The 11,859-nt window shown below is 36.1% G+C and overlaps 1 protein-coding gene across 3 annotated transcripts in view; it reads right to left on the reverse strand.

Annotated features, from left to right (window-relative positions):
* The window catches only part of ANKRD28 (ankyrin repeat domain 28), a 194,394-nt gene that overhangs the window by 114,376 nt on the left and 68,159 nt on the right, over positions 1 to 11,859 (reverse strand). For 2 of the 3 annotated variants that reach the window (XM_008578550.1, XM_008578551.1), the window contains exon 2: positions 6,947 to 7,030. In XM_008578550.1, the coding sequence (XP_008576772.1) occupies positions 6,947 to 7,030 (84 nt within the window). Of the gene's footprint in view, positions 1 to 6,946; positions 7,031 to 9,697; positions 9,910 to 11,859 lie in introns of those variants that run through there. The other variant, XM_008578552.1, reaches the window with a different exon arrangement.

Here is an 11,859-nt window from a genome sequence, read left to right on the forward strand (position 1 = left end):
GAAAACTTATGTTCCCACAAAAACCTGCACATAGATGTTTATAGTAGCTTTATTCCTTACTGCCAAAACCTGGAAGCAACCGAGATGTCTTTCAGTAGGTGAATGGGTAAACGCTGGTACATCCAGATAATGGAATATTATCCAACACTATAAAGAAATGAGCTATTAAGCCATTAAAAGACATGAAAGTCTTAAATGCAGATTACGAAGTGGCCAATCTGAAAAGGCTATATATACTGTATGATTCCAACTATATGATGTTCTGGAAAAGACAAAACTATGGAGACTGTAAAAAGATCAGTGATTACCAGGGGTTGGGAGGAGGGAAAAATGAATAGGCAAAGCACAGAGGACTTTTAGGGAAGTGAAACTACTCTATATTAAACTATAATGAAGGATACATGTCATTACACATTTGTCCAAACCCATTCAATGTACAACACTGTCTTAGTCTGTTTTGCGTTGCCATAACAGAATACCCGAAACTGGGTAATTTATAAAGAAGAGTGACTTATGATTCTGGGACAGCTGCATCTGGTGTGGGCGTCGGACTGCTTCTACTCATGACAGAAAAGCAGCAGGCAGCCGGCGAGTACAGCAGATCACATGGCAAGAGGAAGAGAGAGAGAGGGATGTGCCAGGGTCTTTTAAACAACCAGCTCTCACAGGAACTAATAGAGCAAGATCTTACTCAGTCCTCCCACCCCCAAGGAGAGCATTAATCCATTCACGAGGAACTCACCCCCATGACTCGAACAGCTCCCAACACTACCACATTGGGGATCAGACTTCCACATGAGTTTTGGTGGGAACACATCCAAACTTTATCAAACACCGAGAGTGAACCCTAATGTAAACTACTGTCTTTGAGCAATAATGATGTGTTAATATAGGTTCATGAATTGTAACAAGTGTACCACTCTAGTTGGGAATGTTGATAATGGAGTAAGTTTTTATTTATTTATTTATTTTAACATGTGTGGCAGCAGGGGGTAAATGGGAAATCTCTATACCTTCCTCTCAATTTTGCCGTGATTCTAAAACTGCTCTAAAAAATAAAATCTATTAAAACAGAAAAGCTAGACAAAAAGACACATTGTATAACTCCATTTACAAAAAACTCCTGAAAATACAAACTAATCTATAATTACACAAAGCAGGTAAATGGTCATTAGGGAGGAAGTAAGGGATTCCAAAGGCATAAATGGAATCCTTTGGGAGTGATGGGAATTTTCACTATGTTGATTGTGGTGATGATGGTTTCATAGATGTATGCATATATCAAAACTAATGAAATTATACATTTTAAATACACACAGTTTAGTGTATGTTGGTTATACCTCAACATAAGTGTTTTAAAAAAAAGTAGGTCGAGGTGCCAGCTGAGATCCTTCAGATCAATTAGTAATTTCCATTCAGTCTAAATTTCAGGACATAATTTATGTTATTTTTGCTATACTACATTGCTATACTACATAACTATCACTATTCATATGTAAGTATAAATAACCATTAGCATTATTTCTGAGTACACAAGTATAGATACTTAATCTCTATAGAAAATGCCAAGGGAGGCTTGTGTATTCACTTGTTTGCAATGCTAAAATTTAATAGCACTTGGTATTACAAAAATTAGTATCATATTTGTATCACAACTTAAAAGGCAGGAATTCATATGGCATAAACAACTTTTGGGTGAGAAATCCATTTTTGAACCATTATTGTTTTATAATACTATTTGGCAAAAAAAACCAAAACAAAACTCTCAACAATATGCTTTCTTTCCCCAGTTACTGTCAAGTTTGACAAGGTTTCAAAATCCTCTTCTGCTGTACTTATTGATCCTGCAGATGTTTAACTTTTGTGAATTTCAGTTTCGTCACCTATTAATAGAAGGGAAACGTTAACCTACCAACTTTACAAGAGTGTTGTATGAGTTAAATTGAGTAACATAAAAAGGCTTAGGCAAGTCTGTCTCAGAAGTAAAATTCTACGGGCTGGCCCGGTGGCGCACTGCTACAGTGCGCCGCTTGGGAGCACAGCGGCGCTCCCGCCGAGGGTTCGGATCCCACGTACAGACCGGCCGCTCACTGGCTGAGCGAGGTGCGGGAGCAACACCGAGGGTTGCGATCCCGTTGCTGGTACCGGTCCGGTATGGGCGTGACACTGAGGGTTGCGATCCGTTGCCGGTCACGAAAAAAGACAAAAAGGAAAAAAAAAAAGAAGTAAAATTCTACAATTAGCACCAATTTCTATCAGTCTAGATAGAGAAAAACAATTTCTACCTGTGAAAAATAAGTTTCCTACAAAGAACAGTCAAACTTTACCTCTGAAATTTGGTATCATTAATATATCAGATTAAATTATTTGGGTCTCACTATCTGGCATTAAGTTCTAGTAAATCCTAGGTAAAGGCATTTAATTATTATTATTTTGGCCACATAAATCTAGAAATACAATTGAAAGCTTCTGGACAAAGGCGGGAGGTCATTCAAGGGCATTCAGAATTTTTAGAGCACCCTAAATTTGGGGTGGGGAAAGACCATGGAGATCATTAATGTAACCGCACACGTTTACGACAAAACAAAAGTGAGTCCTAAAGAAGTTAAATAAATTTGCTCTGCTGTACAACTAATAAGGCTAAGAAGAAATAAAAACACAGGTCTTTCAACTTACAGCCCAACTATTCTTTATACTGTATATATCACTCTACCTTTAAAAAAAAATTTTTTTTTTGTCCTTTTTGAGACCGGCCGCACCACGCTCAGCCAGTGAGCGATGCTGCGCTCCCAGCGCCGCAGCCTCCCGAGTGCGCCACGGGCTCGGCCCACCTTTCAAAAATTTTGACTGTATTTCCCCTTTTTGGTTTTCAGTGCTCCTCTCAGATCCAGGATATTTTATTTTTCCCAAAGTTTGCTATTTCAACTGTTTTTAGGCAATCAATAATCTTCCTGTTAGGTCACCCATCCAAACAAATATTTTTCCTTTCTTCCTTTGTATGAAAATCCTTATTAATTCTAGACATGGTAATACAGTCAATGAAACTGAACCCCTATTCCTGCCCCACAAGATGTACCAGGCAATGAACCATGATTTATTTAAGCAAAAAGCTAATCCCATTCTATTTTGCTGGAGGATTAATTCAGAGTGGGCCTGTAACCAGTGGAACTTCAGGGGAGAGTGTTGTGGGGAGATTCTGGGAAAGATGTTTTTCCTTGGGTTTTTTTTTAAAGGGAAATGTATAGGAGAATCCCCTTTCCACTTTCTTTGGCTGTCATTAGTATATAACACAGCAATCATCTCTTTACCAGGAGGAGAAAACCAAAAGTCTCACAGAAAAGCTCACCCAGAGCCCTGAAACTGTTGTCTTAACCTACCCAAAGATCACCATGCTCTGGGTTAAATTATTACAAAAGTAATAAACCTCTATTTAGTCAGGTAGTCAATTACTTGTGGCCAAAAGCCTCCAAATACAAAACTCCAGGTATTGTGTAGAGAAATCATCTTACCTACCTTCTACAATAGAAGAAAAGTCTTCCACCTCATACTAAATAATATGAATATATAATTTTTTAAAATTAGAGTTTTGCTAAAAATCAATTAGGTGTGTTACTAAGAAAGATGCTGTTTAATGGTCCACACAATTCAAAACTTCAGATTTTGACTAAAGTAACTAATCTAAAAGTATACAATGACTACTTAACAATATAGAAACAAATGTGAACTTAATACCCATTCTTAATATTTATAAAAATAACTTCAAGGGGCCGGCCCGGTGGCGCACTGCGCTAGTGCGCCGCTTGGGAAGCGCGGCAGCGCTCCCGCCGAGGGTTCGGATCCCACATACAGACCGGTTCCCGCTCACTGGCTGAGCGAGGCGCGGGGGCAACACCGAGGGTTGCGATCCCGTTGCCGGTCCCGGTCCGGTACGGGGGCGACACTGAGGGTTGCGATCCGTTGCCGGACACGGAAAAAAGACACACACAAAAAAATAATAACTTCAAAAAACTTAAGAGGGCCAGCCCGGTGGCGCACTGCTACAGTGCGCCACTTGGGAGTGCAGCGGCGCTCCCGCCGAGGGTTCGGATCCCACATACAGACCGGTTCCCGCTCACTGGCTGAGCGAGGTGTGGGCACAGCACCGAGGGTTGCGATCCCGTTGCCGGTCCCGGTCCGGGCGCGACATTGAGGGTTGCGATCCGTTGCCGGACACGAAAAAAGACAAAAAGGAAAAAAAAAAAAAAAACTTAAGAGAATGCTGAGTTTCAAAAAGTCAGATGTGATTCTCAAATACTTATTTAAACAAATTTATTTTAGATAAAAACCACTGTCGTGCTGACATAAAGCTTAAAAATATTTTATTACTTATCAAAAGTCAATAGATTTTATATGACAAAAAACAGTATAAGTTTTATTCTACACACACACACACACACACACACACACACACACACACACACACACACACCCACTGCCTCTTAAAACCCCATGTGATTCCTTATCACGGAGAACAAAAAATAGAAAAAAATTATGATCTTAAATTAGAAGAATGGCCAAAACTTTAACAATCTTAACACTATGACAATACTCTCAACTACTAAAAGGCACAAGAGAAAAGGCCTAAAAGCAACCATAAAAATATCTGTGAAAAAACTATTTATCACTGAAGACAACTGTCAGTCACCCTAAAGAAGGGTCTACTGATGAGTAAACTGATGCTTAAAATAATGACTCAATAATTTGTTAAAACTTAGGATAATTACAAAAAGACAAAAAATAAATGCTGGTGAGGATGTGGAGACAGGGGAACTCATACACTGTTGGCAGATATGTAAATTAGTACAGCCATTATGGAAAACAGTATGGAGGTTTCAAAAAAAACTACCAATAGAATTACCATATGATCCAGCAATCCCACTACTGAGTATATACCCACAGGAAAGGAGATTAGTATGTCAAAGAGATATTTGTACTTCCATTTTTATTACAGCACTATTCATAACAGCCAAAATATGGAATCAACCTAAGTATCCATCAACAGATGAATGGATAAAGAAAATGTGGTATATATACATAATGGAATATTATTCAGCAATAAAAAAGAAGAATGAAATCCTATCATTTGTGGCAACATGGATGAGCCTGGAAGACATAATGTTAAGTGAGGTAAACCAGGCACAGAAGGACAAATATCACACGTTCTCACTCATATGTGGCAGTTAGAAATGTTGATCTCATAGAAGTAGAGCAGATTAGCGGTTACCAGAGTCTAGGAAGGATGAGGGATGTTGGTGGGAGGGAAAGGGAGAGGTTGGTTAACGAGTATAAAAAAACAGATAGGAGAAATAAGGTCCAATGTTCTTTAGCACAGCAGAGTGACTACAGTTAACAGCAATATATTGTATATTTCAAAATAGCTAAAGAGAAGATTTGGAATGTTCCCAACACAAAGAAATGATAAATGTTTGAGGTGATGTATACCTCAACTACCCTGATTTGATTATATGCTGTATACATGAAACCCCAAAATATTACATGTACCCCATAAACATCTGCTGCAATTATGTGTCAATTTAAAAACTAATCAATTTTTTAAAATTTAGGATAATTTGCTTAAATATAGCAGAGAAGCAATGTTGGCTAAAATGAACATTGTAATGATGGAGAAATTAGCTAATGGAAGTGGGATTATAATTCAAACTTTCTCACCAAGATAAGTTTGTTAGTACTATCAAAATTAAACAAAAACAACAAAATACCCTAAGTTAAATAGAATAAAAAGCCTGTTTTCCTTCTTTTCATAAATATATAGCTATTGTCTATCCTAAGAAAAGTAGAGTCTCCAGGACACTGTAATTAGGTAAAGTGACCAGGCACTCCATTTTAATAAATAAATCCTGAATTAGGTGCATGTTTCCAACTAAATATAGACTTGAAGGCAATTCACTTAGTAAAGGTTTTAAGAAAAAAATGTAATGATAGCATTTTGGTCAGTACCCAATGTTAGAATTAACTATTTTAACCAATGATTTACATCTATTCAGATCCAAATTCTAAAAATAAGGTAAAAACTTTTTCTATCTACCTAAGTGGTCATAGTAGTATTGTACAAAAGAAAGGAGGAAAGATTAAAGTTCTAGATGAGTTTGAACAGTATGCTTTGTTAGAACTACAATCATTTCTAGGTTGTCTGTTTTGGTGTTGCTACAGCAACTTTATGAATCATATGACTCTTCACCCACTTCATAACTCCAGGGTACATTTGTTTCCAGTAAAAATATATACATTAATGAATTTAATCTTATTAGAACAAATTATGTACTTTCAGCCACAATCTAGCATGTTAAAGAAACTATTGGCCACTGGAGAAAGACACAAAAGAAGAAAATTATCCATTTATCCAGTCCTCCTAAAATTGTCCTGCATGTCAGTCCTGAATATTAAATTTACTACATATTTAACTTTGGAAGCTTTTCAAACAACATGCTTTTATTTACTGAGACTAACCAGACAAAAATTAATCAAGAATCTGTGTAAAACATTCACCATGATTATTTACAGAAAGCAGATTTGATCTCATAATCAAGTTAGATATATTATAAACTTAATAAAACGTCTTTTATTTCAAGTTCACACACACACAAAAAAAGCCCTCATCTGAAATGCACACTGAAGTACTTAATGGTGATGTGTCATGATTTCTGCAACTTACTTTCAAATGAAGTTCAGCAAAAGAAAAACTGTATATCACTGGCTTCTAGTACCCCTGCTCTTCTAGTTACTGCCCTGTGTATGTCCAGTGGTTTCTTTCTTGCCTCACAACACTTCCGCTCTCATTTAAAACAACTGTTACAGAACTATATCATGTCTTTTAAATAAAAATAACAAATTTACAAAGGAATTTTAAAAGGTTTAAAATCTGGTATCAGTGAATTAATTGTTTTACCTGAAAGTTAACATCTTCTTTTTTAAATATTAGTGCTCGAACTTCATCAGGATCTCCGTTAAATATAGCTTGCACAAGTGATGGCTAAAATATGAGAATAAGAAAAACATTAGTCATACCACATGGATAATTCTAAAGATATTTCTACATAACTTCTGAATCTAAAATTTTTCTTCACTATAGCAATAATCACTTCTTGGCATTAACCAGAAGTTTCATGAAGCCAAATCCTATCAAAGTGCAGGTTTCCTCCTTGTGGGGGCGGAGGGAGAAGGGCTAATTTAAAAAAACAAAAGTCAATTCAGTTTGACCAAAATTAGGTAGTATAATAAACAAAATCAGATTTTATTTCTTGTAAGTGGGAGACTTTTGTTTACATACTCATGTATGATAAAAAGAAAGACTCTTCCAAATACAAGTGTGACATCTCAACATCTACTTGTGGAATCGAACTTCAAACAAGCAATTTATACCCCATGCTGAGGCTTGTGAAGGAAAGCCCTTTTGAAAAGCTCTGTTTGGGACATCAGAATAATCTGCATGGATTAGCAATACATTTATGAAGATATAAATTCCAAGAAAGCAAACCTGGCAGTTGATGAAAATAACTAGTATTCAAAGATCAAAAAATACCGTATATTCCTGAATAACATGAAAAGACAAACACATGCATGTCTAAATACAATGATATCCTAATCAACAGCACAGCCTCTTGATAAGGTACCATTATACTAGTCAAATGAGGAGCCAGTTGACGACAGCATTAAAAATAAGGCTAAGGATAAAGTCTGATTCTTTTTCAAATAAAGTCTTTCATGTAAAAATACATGAAATTCATTACAGAAAAGGCTATGCCTTGGTATTGCTGGTAGTATTCAACCTTTCCTGAAATAATGCAGAGTTCCTGATTCTTGTTGCATCAGTTTCTAGAACCACAAAATGAAAACAGAAACGTGGTTGCCATAACTACCATTTTTCAAATTATTTTTTAAAAGTCTTTTTAAGACACAATAAAGTCTGAAATGTTACCGAAGTATTTGAAAAAGTAAAAACCAGAAACAAGTGCATTTTGTACACAAATAATATTGCACACATATTTACACACATATTTCTTTAATTTGGGTTTAATGAAACTAGTTGAAACTATGTTTAGTCTTTAAAAATAAAATTTACACCACTACTTCTGTAGAATATAGTAAACATATAAACTCTCGTATCTTACCAACACATTTCCAGAAGGTGGAGAATGTAGGGGTTTATTTTCCTGTGGCAATTTAGAAATGAATGCAGGAGATTCATCTTCTACCTCCTCCAAAACAACAATACACACTCGACTCATTCGCTCTTTTAAAACACTAAATTCCAAGCTATGTGATAAAAGTCACAGTTGCAAGAGCACAAGTAGTTTTTCCTCCTCTTCTGTACAACACTTACAAACATTCTCTGAACAAACCATCTGGTTTTTTAAAGTTAATAAGTACTATCGGAAAAACTAAAGTTTTAAATTATGAGTACATAACTTGTAATGTCCTAAAAATAACAAAATTCTGTTATTTTCTGTTGGGTTACTGCAGTACTTAAAAGCAATCTCACATCAATATGTCAATAACTAAAACTGAGTCCAGTACAAGCTCACTTAAAAATATTTTCCCCCTACCAAAATAGCCATATTGCTCTCTCTCCGAAATTTACTTTGCACAAAATGATCATTGTTTTTGGTGAAACACCACACAATGTAAAATGAAATGAGAAACAACTGCTGTGACAGAGATGATCACAGCTATACCCACTCTTGCCTGCAAGGTCATATAGTTACCAGTAGCTGGCTTGCTTATAATTGAAAATAAAAAATAAAATCTCACTATTCTGTTTCCACTTCTAATTTGTCTTCATTTCTTCAGCTTCACTGGTTTAATGCAGATACTATCCAGAAAAAAAATAGATCTGGAGCTCAGCACAATCTGAAAATGAAGCTCAGAGGTTGACAATTCTTTCTGTGTTTGGTAAAGAAAAAAAAAAAAAAAAACACTCTGCATTAACAGCAAAGCTGCAGTACATTTACATGTGATGAGTCAGACCACGAGACAAAAGGACTCTTGGTACTAGAATACAGCTTGATTAATCCAGATTTCCCATATAATAGAAGAAACACAGATAGCTTTATTCCCATCGATAGCACAAGCAAGGCAGAGCGTTCATTCTTTCTCCATCAGGCAGTTGTCCGTGGCTGCTCCAGAAAAAGGGCATAGGCACCAGGCAGAAATGGTGTTAGTGGAGAATCCTAATAGAACAAGCAGGCTGCGAAGGATTTAGAAGGCATCTGAGCTCAAACTAGGGCTTTCGGCTTTTCATTTTTAAAAAAGAGAGAAAGAAAAAAAAGTAGTTTATCATTTTAGTGTTTCCTTTGATCTCCACATAAATAGAGCTTCCATTAAATAGTCTTCATTCAGAGGAAAAAATAGCAGACTGTGCATCTTCTTTGAGCCAACTACTTTATTCAATCATCTGCCTCTGTGCCAATATAGTTTCCTTCCACTGTGAAAACCGTTACAGTTATCCTTTTCTGTAGATTTCCTCAGACGATCTTGCAAAACACCACTGACATCCCCAAATGAGTAGGTCCTTAAAAAAACATCTACAGAACCTCAGGATCGGCCCCACAGAAGCATTCCAACTGAGCAACAGTCTGAAGAGCAAAGACTGCAGACCCGCAGGATGAAATGCCTAGTAATGCTCACATGTTACACTTACCAGAGATCTGAGCTACTGCTCAGGATGTAACTTCCTCTAGCAGGAGAAAAAAATAGTGCATTTGGACAGCCTTCACAATTAGAAGGTTCATGCCAGTTCGTGACTAATCCAGATCAGACCAAAAAATTCTATAACTGAAAAATGAGTGCGCTTTTAACATTTTCCACTAAAAGCCACAAGGAAATCTGGTGTACTGCCTCTGCTGACTAACACTGGTTTTAGCAAGTAAACAATTCCAAACAGCTTAACTGCTTTCGTATGTTACAATATAGCAAATGTTTAACCCTATAATGACAGCTGCAATAAGAACATGTCTACAGTGAATTTATAAAAGACACAGGAATAAAAGAGAAATGTTTTATGAGACTATAGAAACTATGAAACTAAGGTAAGGTTTTATTCTTATTATTACCAAGACCATTTTTAATTTTTAGATGTATGTTATTTTCTAGAATGCAAAGAAGTTTCAACAAAAGAAATTTAAAATTTTCTAAAAATTTCTAAGTTGTTAAATTTAATCCATTATTGATTCATATTTTTAAAGGGGGGAAAAAGAAATTTCATAGTATGGAAATCCTAACTCTAAAATTCTATGAATTACTTGAACTTTCACTGAAGAAATTAAATAATCCTACCTTCCCATCTGGATATGAAATAAAGCCTTCAAAATCTATTAAAAAGCTACACAAAACAATTGTTTAAAGCCCTTGGTCCTGACTTATCTATATGTCAAAAGGGCACAGGGTAATGTAAAGAAAACAAAGAATCTCCCTCCCTATAAAATAATTTTCCCCAAAGCTACAAAAAACTGTCAAAACCAACCATTTTGTATAGTTGGCTTTCCCTGCCTTTCTCTGTTTACCCAATAATGGGAATATTGCCCAACAGAAAAATTACAAAGAAAATACAATAGTCCCCCCTTCGACCTCTGCTCTTTCTTCTATCAACTAGTTTTTTTATTGGTAAACACACTAGTCATTTTCGAATATTTATGATGTGCTAGGTGCCATACATTCTCATTTTACTCACAATAACCTTGCTACACTATATAGAGGAAAAAGATTCAGAAATGAAGTATTTTTACCCAAAGTCATGCAGTTTGGTAAAGCTGTGCTTAATTCCAAACACATGCCCTTTCTAATCTATTCTGCTTCCATTGAGTGCATGCCTGCACTGAGTGTGCACATACACACTGTATCTCCCCCTCTCTCAAAATCCTTGCAATCCATGATACTAGCTTGTAAAAGTGATCTTAAAAGACAGGTAATCTATAATGGTTGTGAAGAGTTTAGGTAACAAAAGAATATACTATTTACTGCAATAATATTACAAAACAAGTTATTTTTAAATGGGTACTTCAGCTCTAATCTCACCTCATGTATTTAAGCCAGTTTACTTATCAAACCAAAAAAAGAAAAAAACAAAAACAAAAAAACCCCAGTATGATATAGGTAATATAAGAATGCCAGAATTTAGGAACAAAAACATTGAAAGCTACAGTATCTCAATCTATGAAAGAACCTGTAACCCTAACCTATCTGAACCAAGATAACTAAAATAAGCTAAAATTTACTAGTTATATTTAAAAATATATAAAATGCTTTTAAGATGAATTAAAAATATGCAAATATTTTAACATTCATAAATGATGTTATCCATCTCGACATGACTGAATCAAAAATATCTTAACATTTGAAATATCAAATGAAACCACTACAGTAATAATATCCTATATTCCATTTTCAGGGGTTCCCCCCTGCAAAGTAGAATCTTTTTATATGGACAATTTTAACTTCTTGCATGCAAAGTGTGGAGTGCATAAATTCACCTAATTAGACTGAAGCATGTACATCCTATTCCTTGTTCTAGGTCAACTTCCATACTTAGGTCTTTCCCAACCAGAAAGCAAGCTCCTTGAAGACAGGGAGTGTGTTATATACATATTGACTCCTTTCACATTCTTCCTGTAAATAATTTCATTGAAATGAATTCTATTATGTCACAAGACTCCGAAACAGAGTAGAAGTATAAAAGACAATTGGGGGGTCGGCCCGGTGGCGCACTGGATAAGTGCGCCGCTTGGGAAGCGCGGCGGCGCTCCCGCCCGAGGGTTCGGATCCCACATACAGACCGGTTCCCGCTCACCGGCTGAGCGAGGCGCG

The sequence above is a fragment of the Galeopterus variegatus genome, unplaced genomic scaffold (genome assembly GCF_000696425.1).
Source record: "Galeopterus variegatus unplaced genomic scaffold, G_variegatus-3.0.2 Scaffold1716, whole genome shotgun sequence".
In the NCBI taxonomy this organism is placed as follows: domain Eukaryota; kingdom Metazoa; phylum Chordata; class Mammalia; order Dermoptera; family Cynocephalidae; genus Galeopterus; species Galeopterus variegatus.